Here is a 15,676-nt window from a genome sequence, read left to right as displayed (position 1 = left end):
TAGGAAGCCTGTTTTCATGTATCTTGGGTATCCCGTAGAAAGAAAAGCAATTCTGTGCCACAGGTTCTTGTGACTGAAGCACAAATAGACAAGGCAAGGAATGATGTGGAAGGCAGAACTGATGAAAAATACACAGAAGCAGAGTCAGTAACTCCCTAGTTAGGGCAGAGTTTTGGGCTGATGTGGCCAAGTTTTCTATGGTACCTGTGTTGGAATAGACTGTGTTAGTGCCAGTGATGGGGAAGAACCTCATCAGGGTCACTTTGATAAATGAGTACTTATTTAATGGTACTTATTTAATGATGTGTTTTCTATCTTTATCCTGTTATGTTAATATGATGGAACGCATTCTCTGTTGTCATAAACTTTGAGTTTGCTAAACATGAGCCTGGCAAAATCCTGTGACTGGATACATGTACAGACCAGAGTTGTGGTTATCCTTAACAACTTACCATTGTTACTTCATATGACATGCCAAGCTTCAGTGAACTTTGATCTTGTAAATGTGTTTGCTTATGGTTTTTATATTAAACGAGCAGAGAGAGAATGAACATAGATGCTGTCTTTAACAGCTTTGAGAGTCGCCAGTGAAATGTGCAAACCCCAAGACTCTTACTGATAATGAAGTTTTTATTAGTAGTAATCAAATATGTGTTACTATTTTTATTGTTGGGAGAAAAAAATGAAAAAATAAAGATAAATAGATGCATTGCCGATAATGTCTGGCATTATACTGTTCAGTATTTACTCAGCAAAGATCTTCATTCTCAATATCACAGGATGAAAGAGCTGGAGCTGTCACACAAAACCCTTCTTGTGATGATTGATCAGCTAAATGTGAAGGTGCACCAGGTTGAAAATGCAAATGTGCGTGTTAAAGGGAAAGTGCGAGTCATTTGGGAGGAGCTGATGAACTTGGTAAGGAGGATATTGTTTCAAATGACCTAGTTTAGCTCCTCTGTATGGTAATAATTTATAAGTCAATCTCATCTCCAGTGTCCTGTCTTTTTTTAGGCAATATGTCATTTCAGCCTTGCTCTTTTTATATAACCTGAGTAATTAGAAGAACTTTTTTTGTTTGTGCCTCACTTTGTGTTTCTCTAATGTTTATGACAGCACTGACATTGTTTTAATTTGAGCCCTTGATCTTTGGGATATATGCTATCACTTCCTTCTTCCTCCCCAAAACCCAATCAACCTATTCCTTCTCCATAAGTCAGACTTACCTTTCTGGCACTGTAGTGAACAATTTTTTTCACATACCCCTGTCCCCCCTCCATGTGATACAACAGCACAACACAACCATGACAACCTGGTTCCTGTACAAAACGCAGCTGCTCAACCTGTCATCTGATTCTTGAATTGCTCACATATTTTCAAGCTGGGCCTCATCTGCTGTTGCAACCACTTCCATCTTCCTGCTAGGCTTTGGGTCCATGTAGCCTCTTCCAGCTTTCCCAGGTTGATCTGTGCCTTTTTTCCCTGTAATGTGCAGTCATGTGGGTCACATGGATGGGTCTGCAGATCCCATCCAATGTGAGCCTTTCTCTGCAGGGCGCATGGTGCAAGCTCATTGCAAGGCACCTCCTACTGCTGATTTCCTTCCCTTTCAGCTGCCTCTCCCCCACGTTTTGAAATTATCAGCTCTTCAGTGGAAAATCCTCAGTTCTCTTGAGCATTCATATATGCATAGGAATAAATATTTATGTATCAAGAGGCTCAGCTGTTGTCTGATAACACATACAACAGACTTTTTTCCCCTAGTTTGCACAGCTCATTGGATGGATCCATTAAAATGGAGAAGGAATGGAGAGAATAGAAAGTGTTCTTCTGGGACAGTCTACAGTGAAACAATGTCTTTTAATTCAGTTTATCATAAGATACACTTCCACTTTATCAGCATTTTAAGTCAAGGTGGAATAATCTGACAGGACACTAGCACTATGTGGTACAACTTTTTTGATTAAAAGTGAAATGTACTTCTCAAGATTCAGGAAGCTTTTATTTTTATATCCTCCCATCAGCAGTTAAACAAACAGAAATAAGAACCACACCTACTTCACTTTGTATAGCATTTCAGCCTGGTGTTCCTCCTCTCTTGTACTTGCTGGTGAACACTTCTGATAAGAACATACCAGAAATCAAAAAGACTGACCAAAGAAAGTGCTTGAAGAAATACAGCAATGTCTCTGTCCTTCAGTCTTGCTTAAAAGTTGCCACAATTGGCACTATGATACTGGTTGCTGTTTCTCTGCTCAAAACAAGGGCAGCAAGTGAATCATGAAAGCCTTTTCTGCCTCTGCCTTTCGTTAAGTTCTTTCACCTCTATATGTTCAAGCACACTTTGGTGCAAACAAAAATACTAAAGTCTCTCAAAAAGATTCTAAAGTCATCTGTTCTTTTCTCCTTTTACCATGGGCTCATAAAAGGAGCTGACAGATGACAGGTATGGGGAAGGGCAAAGGGCAAAAAAAAAACTTGGTCTCTTAAAAGTGCATCTTCTGTTTTCTTCAAAAGAACCGTGGCTTCTCTGTCTGTAACACCTCAGTACTGCATCAGTGTCAGTGTCAATGATGTATTGTATAGTTCAGAGCTGGTTGTATGAATTTCAGTCCAAGGTTTCTTTTTATTTAAATATGCATTATAAAACATGCAAAGGAATGTGAAACTTCCTGTATTTTTTGCTTTGTTTTTCCTTCTGAGATATTTCAGTGAAATGACAGAACAGCTCAGTTTGCTCTGAATGCAGGATTTTACTGGCTTTTGAATATTTCTAGTTTTCTGAGTTTACAGAAAAAAAAAAAAAAAAAAAGCAGAATTAAAATTAAGAAAAAAAATAGGAAAAATGGTAAGAGAAGAAGAGATCTGGTATTGAGATGTTAACCATACAAATCACTGAAATTGTAGGTTGAAAACCAAGAAAAGTCAGAGAAAAAGCAAAAGGAAAAATTACATTGGCTTCAGGAGCAGCTGAAGACAAAAGAAGATGAAGTAAAAAGCCAGTCAGAATATTTTGAGCATTATAAGCAAAAGCAGAAGCGACAAACAACAATACAGAGAGAAAGGGAATGTTACCTGCGGGGAGAGGTGTCCAGGCTGGAAAAGCAAGTGTTAGATCTCAATGCCCATATTGCTTGTTTGACTTCTGAGTTAGAAGAGGGAATGGCACAGTGTCTCCAACAGAAGGTGGAATCAGCATCCACTGGGACTCAGGGCTATAAACTTTCTGAAATGGAAGTAATGGAATTGAAAACTTGCATTGAAAACATGGAGCATGTCATGAAAAGCCATGTTGAGTCTTTTCAGCAAAATCTAAAGTTCTTAAAGGAAAAAGGGGAGGACAACAGAAGAGAAAAGGCAGACCTGCTGACTGAACTCCAGTGCTCCCAGGACACTGAAGATTTTCTCAGGAGAAAATTGGAAGAATCTTGCAATTATGTTTATAATCTGAAATTGTCTGAAATCAAACTACAGAAACAAGTGGAAGACCTTTTAGATGAAAACAGGATTTTAAAAGATCGAAGTCAGGTGAAGTTAAAAAAGAAGGAAGAAAAGGACCCACAATTTATGAGATTGGAAAATGGAGACAGTAGTGCTGACCTGGTAAGTAAATGTAAGGTGAAGTATAACAAACTTTTATCTTTGTATCGCCTCAGATTATACTTGTCATTAGGTGTACAAAGGAGATGCAAAACAGGCTTTTTCCTTCCTGAATTTCTTTCCTTTATTTCTGTTGATGTATTAGAACTTCAGTGTCTAATTCACACTGACTGGAATCAGTAGCTGGAGTTTCATTGTATCACTGCTTTTACTAGGTGCACATTGAGGGCACTTCACAAATCTTGTTTCCTCACATTTTAAAGCGATGTGCCCAAGGCAAAAACTCTCAGTTGGCACCTGAAAGAAAGCCCGGGAGAACTTCTAAGACTCGTGGACACCATTCAGAGGAAGAGTACACATATGGTTGGGTGAGTTTTTGCATCTTATTCATGCCCGGATGCTGAAATAAAAAAGCATAACTGAAAATAAATCTTGGCTATGAGATCTGGATAATGGAAAACAAGGGAAGATGGATACCGTATTCATGGCTGGGAGTGAGTTGAGATATTTGATGGTTTGAAGCTCCACATCATTGTGTTGTGCTCTGAATACACTGAATAGGTTTTCTTTGCTTCACTCAGTTCACGCCAGCATTGCATGGGAAAGCTCTGCATTTACTGTAATATGGCATTCAGCCTCTGCCAATTCATTTTGCTGACAAAGAATAATTCTTTTAATGCAGAGAACTCAAGAAAGGTTTTATTCTTTATGCACTCAGTTAGAGGGTATTTTTAGTCTGATGATTTGTTAAGTAAAGTGAAATAAGTTAAGCCTCATGCTCAGCTATCCCATTCAGATATCCCTATATCCCTATATGACCTGATATCCCTAGAACTATCCCAATTTTAACTGCAATTAACTGAGAGGTAATGGGCATGAATAAAATCCCCTTAGTGTAGGAGGACAATCACACTGAATAATTCCAGGACTGGGAGAAAGTAGAGAGGATCCTTTGTGCATGTATGCCTAGAAGAAATCAAGAAGATTTTAATCTGGTACTTGAACATATCTTAACAGAAGTAGTGATTTGGTACCATTTCTGGCTTTATAATCCCAAAGAAATGAGTTCCAGGAGCTTTTATTTTATTTTATTTTATTTTATTTTATTTTATTTTATTTTATTTTATTTTATTTTATTTTATTTTATTTTATTTTATTTTATTATTTTATTTTATTTTTATTTTTATTTTATTTTATTTTATTTTATTATTTATTTTATTTATTTATTTATTTTGTGTGTGTGTATGTATGTGTGTACCAGAAAATGGTTGGTAAGATTCTTCCACAGAGCATAGATGACCTCTACTTAGCTGCTCTGATTTGTCAGAAGGACTCACTGCTGTTGCTCATTTTTATACATCACCTGAGCCAAGCTTAAGATATTTTTAGAGAGACTTGGAGTGGGTCATACACAGGTACAACAAACTAGTGCACTGTGAGGAGGCTGCCCAACTAAAATCAGGCAGGTTGAGGGCTTTCAGAGCCAGATAATAAGTAGTGGAGAATTTCTTTGTTTGAGAATATTCAGAAAGGGAGAAAGTAAATGTTGAGTTATGTGAAGGTGTGAGAACAGGGTATATCAGCTGACTAATGGCCTGAGACTAATCCAGAAAGTCTTCAAGAAATAGAACCAAATCTCATTTATTCTATGTCGTACCATGGTAAAAAGTTATTTTTTCCTCCTACACAAAGTTTACTAATCTTTTATTTTCCAACTATTCATTTATAGCTATGTTGTCTTATGAGTTTATCAAGTTTATACCTTTGGTATAAATGAACATGCCATAATACATGCTAAGTACTTTGTTCTGATGCACAGTTGATTGTGTTCCTTAAATCCTGTACATAGCACCAGCGGCATCAAACCTTGTGTAGTCTGCATTACTGGTTGTATTTTCCTCCTTTTTTTTGAACTGCTCTGAATTCACATGGATTCTTCCTGTAGAAAATAGTGTCTTGAAATAGTAGGAAATACATTTCAGTATCTATGATAAAAGGAGGAGGGAGACCTCTGGTGTTGTATTGTAAAACTGAAGAGGGCTATTTCCCCTCAACTCATCTTTTAGTATCACCTATTAAAAAAAGAATTTCCTAATCTCATTACATTGGTCTTGGAGTATTCAAACCAAAAGAGTTACAAGAGAAATCCTATTTAAGCTCTCCATACTTTATCACCAGGAATACAGATGAGGAGTTGTATGCAATACAAGAAAGATTTTCATGCTGTTGCTTTTCTGGAAAGCTGCTGGTATATAATTTTTCACTGAAAGAGCAAATAGGATCATTTGTCTATTCCTCAGCCAGGAAAAAAGTAGTTTGTGAAGGCAGGCTTAGCAGACCCGTGTGAAATACACACGGTATGAGATTCCTCACTCAATGTTTTGTCATTCAAATTGCCAAGCACATCAATTATTCTTGAAAACTAGGTGAAATTAATTGTATGGAGGGGTGTAGTCAGATAAATCTCATTAGAAATGTGACTTTACAGAATTGGTATTAGGATCTTGCCTTCAGTGTCTTGATTACAGCTTATGCCTGAGCGAAAAATGCACAGAAAAGCAGCTTATACCATGTACCTCTGTCTTTATTTATCAGGCAATTTCTAGATGTAAATATCAGGGGGTCACTCAAAGTTTTAATGAAGGAAAGTTAAGAAACACCAAATGATGCACCTTTCTACAGCTTTCACGTGACATTCAAAGCATGGGTTTCATGCTGTGATGTTCCTGGCATTCAAGCATTGTATCTTTTACACCTTCTTGTATACCCATCTTTTGATGGAACCCACAAAGGGTTCCCTCCGAAATAAAGAAAAGATATCTGGGACAAAATAGAGGCAAACTTGCAGGTAAAGAATGAGTGTGTTTCAAGGAACTAACATTAGTTTCAGTATTACTGAGAAAAAGAAGAAATGTTGGAAATATTGTGGTTTCCAGTTAAATCATGCTACCCAATCAAGGTATCATAACTGGGCATGAATATGGATGAATATAATGCAGAATATGGCTTGGGTTGAAATCAAAATCATTCTCACACAAAATTATTCTGGTAATAGTGTGGAAAATCAAGTGGCCTTTGCAGACGCGAAAGGCAGACTTTGAAGTCACTGCCTTTTCCATCTGTATGTAACTGTAAAGCTGCAGCTCAACCCAGAGGGGATGAGATTTCTTCCTGCTGGCATCTGATGTGTGGGAAGACAGAATTGACTGTGTTGGCTTAGTTTCTGTGCTGTAGTTGTTCTGGCTACAGCCTCAATTATATCTTTTGTTGAAAAATCAAACCTGATTATTCTGTTCACTAAAAATGAGCAGGGTAGATGTGAAATGATCTGCAGTGTATCAAATATTAAGGGTATCTGCTTTGCACCAGAAATTGTCCCAGTATATAAATTCAATCAGAGAGTGAAGATAGATGAGCAGGATATGAAATCTATAATTACAGTATTAACTGTAAAGAAAAATTTGATCTGAACAATTATTCTACTTTTTGTAAAGAACTCTTCCAGTCTATGAGCAATTGTCTTTGTATCCTGCAGTATGCTGGGCAACAAACTATTAGTCTAATTTCCTCTTTGATTAGACTTTCTTTTATTTATTCATGGACTTATCAGTTAGACTCTGCTCTGCTAGTGGTCCATCTGTGTGCCAACATATTACATGCTTATTACCCAGATTTCTTCCTTACGTAGTTGTAGTGTATGAAAGAGTGAAGTCTAGCAATCATGACATTTACTGGAAAATGTTGGAATGAGAAAACTGTATGAACTAGCAGCAATTATATATATAATTAAATAATGGGTCTTTTGAATGTAAATGCTAATAGGAAAGGAAATCTTTATGCCTATTTCTCATATAAGAAACACTGTTTTTATGGTCTGCTTTTTATTTGTCTCCTCCTCTTCCCATTAAGAATGACGACCTAGTCCAGGATGATGTTCAAAATCTGAAATGGGGAGTACTATCAGATACACTGAAAAGCAGAGCTACACAAACTCCAGTTGTACTGCTACATGCCAAAGAGTACGGTATGAAAACAAAATGTAATTTTTGATTACACTTCTGTGCAGCAAAAGTGTAGGTGACTTCATTCATGTGGCATGCATGATTTAGAAGGTAAAAGACCTTCTAAAAACCTCCTAATCTGCAAACTATATCTTGAGAAGGTGAGGGAATGACTATTCACAGCAATGATGCTAGCATTTAGATATGAGCTTTCCCAAGAAATCCTGGAACTGCCAGAGGCTATAGAGCTGCGGATTTAGGGGACATTTCCCATGTCTAGATGGAAGTATAGTGTTTGGGAATGCCATGTAGATTTCAGATTTGTTTTTTTTAGACCAAACATTACATGAAAACTCTGATTTTGGAAGGCTAATTCTTCTAACTGAAATTAATGGGAATTTTATGGCAAATTTCAGTTTATGCAAATACAGACCTGCAAAGAATATTTTAGCCCTTAGGTTTAACCTCTAAGTTTAACCTACAAGTTTTCCTCCACTCACTATAATGAGATATATTTTTCCTTTTTAGATGCTTTCAGAACTGTGGGGAACAGCCTCCCAAATATTTCTAAATTTAGAGCTTAATATTTATGTTTTCTTATGAAATATGTTTTCTTGATTAATGTCATGCTTATCTCCACATCATAGTTGATATGCACTTTTTCTAGAACAGGTAGTCTTGGGTGTACTCTGACTAAAATGCTTTCTGTTCAAAGTATCTGGTCAGAAGTTTGGGGGTTTGTTTTTCATCTGTGAGTGGCATCACACTTACCCAGTGCTTTACTGTAACAGAAACGCCAGGATGTAGCTTTGATGGGCTAAAGCAGATAGAGAAGATACGGGAAGAAATTCTACCAGTTTTGGAACAAAATTCTGGACCCTTTGCAAACATTACTGAAGAACTTGGCTTATCTGAGATCAAACTGGTAAGAAGAAAAGTTCCTGCTATTCTTGTTATCTTTGTGAGCACAGTGAATCTGTGAATTTTGAGATAAAAAGAAGAGTTGGATTTAAAGTTGGATATCAAAGTATCCTGAAATCATCTCTACTAAAGATGTTATTCAAGATGGGTAAAGGTGTGCACTAAGAAAATGATTTGTACCTTCTTATTTGTACCATTATTCTATTTTAAATATTGAGATTGTTTGAAAACTATGGCAATGCTTTTCTCATCTGTCTGTAAATAAGCGTGTAATGAATGAAGTGAAAAATGACTTACAATGATATGGAATGATATACCTTGTCTTATATTTTTCAGTTTGAAGCATTTCTGGTTTGCTATTACTAGGTCACCCTTGGGACAAAAAAGCCAGGAGGTCTAGAGGATAGTTTCACTTTGTTTAGACATACCCCAAGCTATCCTGCAGCAAGACTGCTTCCACCTTGTTCTGAGAAGTTAACTATTGATGAGATATGTAAGGAAACCAAAGATGAAGAATGGTTTTCTCTCATGAAGGAACAAGCTATTAATCTACCAGCAAAGATGTTCCCTGTTTCTGTGGTTGAAACTTTGATGAGGGACAAGCCCTACCTTATCTTGTTAAAACCTGAAAGCTACCACATAGCAGCTGTCACAATGGTGAAGAAAACGAGGAGCTTGGATTTCAGTGAGGCAAATACCACTTTTTGCTCTGATGGCCTTTATGTTGTTGCAGAACAAGGTTTTTCTGAAAAAGCTTCTGTAGTTCTTCATGGAAATCCACCTTGCTTTGTGAACGACAATTTCACATTCTTTCTAGAAAAATGCTGTTTGGAAAAACATCAGCAAAACAAACAAATTCTACCCAAAAATAAATGTAAAAATAAAAGTCTGGATAAAGGTGTTAATGATATAAAGTATCACCAAAGAATCTTTATAAGGAGAGTTAAAGAAGAAGAAATACAGACTGAGAAAGCCCAAGCACAACAAGTTACCTGTGTTTTTGAGGAAAATTCTGAAGTTATAAATAAAACTATGTTGATTTGGCCTGGGAAGCTTGTAATGGACACTAAAGACAAACCAGGTAGCCCAGAAGGTGTCCACAATATATCTGTAGATTTTAAAGACTTACAGAATCATTTCAATGGGAGTCTTGAACTAAAGAAGAAACAAGAAACCCTCTCAGTAACCTGCATCTCTGATGTGACCAGGACATGCAATAGAGGAGACATAATGGAAACGGAAGAGAAAGGAGAGAAACCTCAGAAAACAACTCACCAAATAAAGTCGTCCAGGAATGTTGGACTGAAAGAAAAGAAAGACCAGTCCATGAAATTACATAAATCAAAAGAGAAGAATTTCTCATGTCAAAAGATGTCTGCTGAAAATGTGCAATATGCATATCTTCAGAAAAGTTTTTGGTCACAGGAAGAGAGTTATCTGCTAAAAATACTGTCTCCTATGCAAAAGAGTTTGCTTATGTGTGTAAGCAAACAGTTCCTGCCAGAAAGCAATTTTTATGAGTATTTCTGTCATCTGTCACCACTGGAAGCGGTTAATGAGCATAATGTGAAAATATATACATTGAAAAAAGCAGTGGCTGTGTGTTCTCAGAGAATATTTCTACTGATGCAAGAGAATGAAAATTACTCAAAAAAGGTCAGTTTATTACAAGACGAGAATGAGAGATACGTTCAGAAGATGTGTGCACTAGAAGAGGAGATGAATGCGTATTTTCAATATGCTTTAGAAGTAGATGAAGCTAACATTGCTTCTTTTCAAAATTTACTTAATGAGAATGAAGTTGCTGACATATACAACATAAGTAACAATATATCAGAAGAAAACAGGATGAGCCCAAGAACAATTTTTGCCAAAAACTTCTCTAAGAATCTCTCTTATGTTGAAGATAAAAATAGGAATTCTGACAAAGATTCCTTGAGAGTTAAATCAAATCACCTTCCCAAGAGTGTTTTATCCCTTGGTGAAAGGAAAATGAGGTATTTACAGCTGCTTTTAGACTTGAAAGAAGAAAGAAGTAGGTGCTTCATAGAAATAGCTAAATTATTACAAGACAATGAGAACTATGTAGTGAAATATAATGAATTAATACAAGAGAGAGAGAGAAACTTGCACAGAATATCTCTTTTAGAAGATGAAAAAGAAACTTTATTGAGAAGTTTGGCAGAAGTAAAATGTGAACAAGACAAATACCAAGCCTTGGTTTCAGAACTTCAAGAGTGCAAAACCAGCTATTATCAAACTATTTCTGATTTACAGGAGGAAAAATGTGTGCTAAAAAGAACTATAGACAGAATCAAGAAAGAAACTGCAGAACAATTTAATGAATTTCAAAAAGCAAATGCAAACCTTATTTTAGAAAACAACAAATTAAAAGAATTAGTGTCTTCTTTGGGTTTCACCTATGAAGATCTGAGAAAAGAAAAATGCTTGGGAACAAAGGAAAATGTAGTAAACCTAAAAGAAGAAAACAGAAGTAAACAACGTGATCTTAATCCAAAGAAAATCGAAACATCATGTAGTATAACTCAGACTGAAGAAGAAGGAGTAGACCCCTCCAGCTATTTCCCCAGCAAAGAGGTAAGTAGTACCAATAAGGAATGTTATCAAGCAGGATCTTCTTAAAAAAATGCCCTTCAGAGGACAAAGCTTAATTAACTTAGAAATATGGAAGGTATTGTAAGCTGCCATGTCCTGGAGATCTGAGGTGCTGCAGTTAACTTTAAAACAGAAGGCAAAATACCAGAGAGCTGTTTTCTGAATGTTGTGTTAGAGAATTTTAAAGTGCTACAGTGAGCTTCAAAAGTCAAAAATGATACTTGAGTGCATTGGCTCAGGGAAATTTTTGTTTATTTGCTTGCAAGAATGAAAGCTTCTGGTAGAGTGATTTCCACAAATTTCTGTTGCAGTGGTACATGTTCACTTACTAGTTTTTATTCTGATAGGGTCTATTTTAAATTGTTTTCATTCTTGTGAAATATGTGTAAAGACAAGATCTTTAATTATTCTCAGTTTCTCATCTTTATTTTTCTTCTGCAACCATGAATCTTACACTGCAGTGTAATTCTATGAAGATTACAATGTTCTAAAAGCAGAATTGTTACTTTATTTGAGAATGATCAACAGGGGAACATTTATCTCTAATATTTTGATTGTATGCAAATATTTGTAGTAATTCAGATAAAATGAAAGTGTATGTTTTTTAGTAAAAATGTGTGCATACATCATTGTGTATAGGTGAGAGGAGTCATGTCTTTCTGTTGTGTGTCCAGGACAGCACATTTGAAAGCTACAGTATGATGAAAGAGCAAGTGGAAAAGGCAAAAGAGGAACTAAAAATAAAGCAAAAGGAATTGGAAAAATCAAAAATAGAGGTAACCTCCCACTCTGATGTAATTCTCAGGAGAAAATTTGTTTTATATTTTGTTTTCTTACATGGATGTTCTTTCTACAAGTGTTTAATGCTTTTACAAAACGGGGAAGTCTCTGATCTGCAGAACTGAACCATATCTCTGTGATCTTTCAGGTGAGTGATGAATTGCACAGTTATTCATTGTTGGCTGGAATTTCAAGTGAAGGTGCATTCCTTCGGTGGACTTTGAGAGAAGCTGAGTGCTTAATAAAGACACACCAAACAAAAATATCTGCTGCAGCCACTTCTGGGCAGAGTGCTTCCTCCCCCTCACTAGAAATGAAGAACAGAAAGCAGCAGAAACACTGAGAATTACGGCAAACCTGAATTCAGACAAATTTTTGATTAAGAGGCAAAATGACAAAAACTGATATAGTCAAGTGGTTTTTATACCTAGTGAGAGTGCAAAGCAAGCACCCTGCCTCTTGTCTTGACATCTATGTAGGAAACACAAAGTCCAACACCACCTATGTGGAAATTCTTATTTGGATGGACAGCTAATTCTGTGCCTGTGTACAGCAAATCTGAGGTTTTAATACCAACTGAGGAAGCTTTCTGCATTGTGCGTTTCCTGATATGTTAGCTTTAACATTCCTGTTTTTATTGAACAATCTCCAGTGCTTGCTTATCTAAGCAGAATGTATTGCTTTATGTCAAGCTTGTATTTATGGAGCTGTTTCACATGATAACAGGCATTGCTTAGACTGCCTGTGGAATAACACTGGCAATTACAAGTGTTACACTGAATATGTAAAAGAGCAGTAGGATTACACATGGTGGGTGTACAAAATGGATGTCCTTCGACAACCACTGTGTGACTTCCCTGATTTCAGATGAGGCAGATGGAATGAAGTGGTGGGTTGATGGCTGACTCCTGACCTTACAGTTTGCTGCAAAGAGATTTATTTTAAAATAATTTATTTTTTTTTTTTAATTTTAAAAATTTGATTAACTTGAGTCCTTCTAATCATTTTGTGTATTACTACAACTTCCTCAGTTTATTTAAAAGAATGTGAAGCCTTTGATTCAGAAAGGAGCAGAAATGATGCCTCATATGAGGAAGGGAGCTTGCTGTTAGGCAGCCAGAGTATCTACTGAGTGTTTTTTGTTGTTGTTTTCTGAAATGACAGTTAATGTGTATAAGCAGGGAAAACTCATCTTAGAAGTAATACAAAGGTATAAGCTCACAAGTCTATAGGCTTCTTTCTTCCACCACAGTATTTTTCATTTTTGACATTTTTCAGGATTTGTTTTACCCCTTGCTGATAAAATCTTACTTTCATTTTGCTCTGATGGCTTTCAAAGATATAATCTCTGAAACTGTAAGTACATTCACCTTCGCCACATTTTTTTAAGCTTCATTCAGAGTCATCCAGTTAGCTTCAAATTCAGAAATCAACTTCAATTTTAATCTACTATACTGCATAACTCCAGTTAAATACATTTCTACAGAACTTGATTTAAGCTATTTTACTAATTCCTTCTTATAAGATGGTATTTTATGGTATAATTCCATTTATTTAAACCAAATAACAACAATTTAAACCTTGTGACATGAAGATCAGACTCAAGTCCGTGGTTGTAAGCCAGTATTGTGAAAAGGTATCACCGATAGACTAACTGCACTCAGTAATTTTGCTTTTTATTTTTTCCTTCTAGGCTCAGAAGTGGTACAGGGAACTTGGCTTTGCGGAAACAAGATATGAAGAAATCAAAACTCGTTTGATACAGGTTCTGTCCGAATTAGACCATCTTAAACAAGAAGCTGGGGACAAAGTGCTTCAAAAGCAGCACTGCAAATTAATGGTATGTATGTAAAAGGAATCAAGAAAAGCACATTCCTTTGGACAGGACATTCTGGATGATGAGACACCTGTTAATGTTATTGGCAAGAAATTTGAAGCAAGTATAGAGCACCTAGAGACAATGCAGCTGTAAACTCTAAAGTAAGATGTTATGTAAAGTGGATTTTCAAGTGACCTTAACGAAACCACCAAAAGTTGAAGGTGTTTCCTTTGAGTGCTCTTTGCTTTCTGTGCTCTGCAGTTTGAGAATGTTTCTGGTATTGGGCCCATGTTTCTGGTGCTGGGCCACTGCATCATTTTGCCTTCCAGTGCAGAGAACTAGTTTTGGACAGGCAAAAAGAAGCTGTGATGCTAGACATTTTGTGGAGCAACTTCATTTGCAAATGAGCAGGAGGCATGGATTAATGGGGAGTCAAAATCTAACTGGTGTAAGCAGCTCAATCCAGGAAATCTATCACATGGGAGAGAAAAAAAAATAATTAGAAAATATCTATAACAGAAATTCTGTGTTTTTGCAGTTAATGGAAGCTTTTGGAATTTTCAGGGGGTTCTGTGTCTTGATAAAGTCTTTATTCCCTCTCCCCCTGCCCAAATAAACTGTTTTAATTAAATATTTTTAATTATTGAATAATCTCCTGGAAGCAGCTTTCAAAAAGACCTTTCAGATAGCCTTCAAAATATTTCTCTCCTTCTTGACAGGAGAACTACAAAGATAAAATTTGAAGCATACATCAGTTGGAAAAGCAATCTTGTAATAACCTGCAATATTTGCAAATTTAGTTTGAACCTGATAGATATGGCTTCAGAAGAAAATAAAAACACATTCTGGAACATGTAAAGATTTTGGGCTCAGTTCAGTTGCCTAAATGTCACTGTTTATCCCACTGAAATGCCTTAAGGCATCCTGGCTGAGAGCATAGTTGGCCATCTGCAAGCCCTGTGTACTTTATTTAGGCTTTTACTCCTCACACGATAGGATGTTTAGGCAGTTGAATTCTGATTGCTAATTGAAATTGCTTGAAAGAAGTGAGGATGTGAGCACTCTCAATCTAGAACCCAAGGCTGTACCTTGTGCCTTATGCTCTACAGCCTCTATTGCCAGGGATTCTAGTTCTCAGCTGAGACTTCAAAAGACTGTTGTGATATTATACATCACAAATGAAAGCTGATATAATATACCTCAAAATTACTACTAACGCTTCTTGTTTTAGTGGTGTTGCTAACAGGGAAAGTACCATTTAACATGAGAATATTTGGGGAAATTTTCTGTTGAGGTGGCTTTCTGAACTCTAGCAGTATAGTAGGAGTTCGGAGAAATCTGTGGGTGAGCATCAAGAGAGCAGCTTTGAAAATGAATTTTGGATGAAATGTACATAGTAAATGAAGTGCCATGTTTCCCAAGTGATCTCCCAATTCTTATCATGGCCTGTAGCCAAAAGGTCATATTTGTTCTAATTTTCAGTTTTGAGACAAGCGCAGCACATAGAGAAGGAATATTTTTTGTTAATGTTTAGGCATCAACTTTAAATGCTAGAGATCTTGTCAGATTTTATAGAATGTGGTGTGTTAAATGCTAAGTTTTGTGTTTAGTTATCCTTCAGTTATTTCCCAGCTGCTGGGTCCTTCACCCTTTTGGAGCTTGACCAATGGTTAATTGGGACACCTGAAAGTGACATAAATCTTGTATGCCTCATTTGTGCTTTGAAAAATCTTCTAGTTAGAGAAATCTTCTAGCTAGAGAAATCTTCTAGCAGGCCAGCAAAGTGCAAAAGGAGAGAGGCAACCCTTGCCTGTCTTTAACCTTCAAGCAAATTATTTTTTCCACCTCTTTTCTATTAAGCATCTTCAGTCAGGGAGTGCTTCCATTTTTCATTTAAAGTGCTTTTGTTTTGTGTGTGTGTAGGAGAGCAGATGAGGAA

General features: G+C 36.4%; 1 protein-coding gene across 11 annotated transcripts in view; it reads left to right on the top strand.

The window, feature by feature from the left end:
• The window catches only part of C4H4orf50 (chromosome 4 C4orf50 homolog), an 82,065-nt gene that overhangs the window by 3,439 nt on the left and 62,950 nt on the right, over positions 1–15,676 (top strand). For 9 of the 11 annotated variants that reach the window (XM_072037784.1, XM_072037781.1, XM_038177953.2 and 6 more), the window contains exons 3-10: positions 780–918; positions 2,908–3,603; positions 3,816–3,968; positions 7,510–7,624; positions 8,393–8,526; positions 8,889–11,120; positions 11,813–11,914; positions 13,612–13,758. In XM_072037784.1, the coding sequence (XP_071893885.1) occupies positions 780–918; positions 2,908–3,603; positions 3,816–3,968; positions 7,510–7,624; positions 8,393–8,526; positions 8,889–11,120; positions 11,813–11,914; positions 13,612–13,758 (3,718 nt within the window). The remainder of the gene's footprint in view (positions 1–779; positions 919–2,907; positions 3,604–3,815; positions 3,969–7,509; positions 7,625–8,392; positions 8,527–8,888; positions 11,121–11,812; positions 11,915–13,611; positions 13,759–15,676) is intronic. The other 2 variants (XM_072037782.1, XM_072037787.1) reach the window with 2 other exon arrangements.

This window comes from Anas platyrhynchos, chromosome 4, assembly GCF_047663525.1.
Source record: "Anas platyrhynchos isolate ZD024472 breed Pekin duck chromosome 4, IASCAAS_PekinDuck_T2T, whole genome shotgun sequence".
Classification (NCBI taxonomy): Eukaryota; Metazoa; Chordata; class Aves; order Anseriformes; family Anatidae; genus Anas; species Anas platyrhynchos.
Note: the sequence above shows the minus strand (reverse complement) of the source record. Positions and strands in the feature narration are given on the sequence as shown.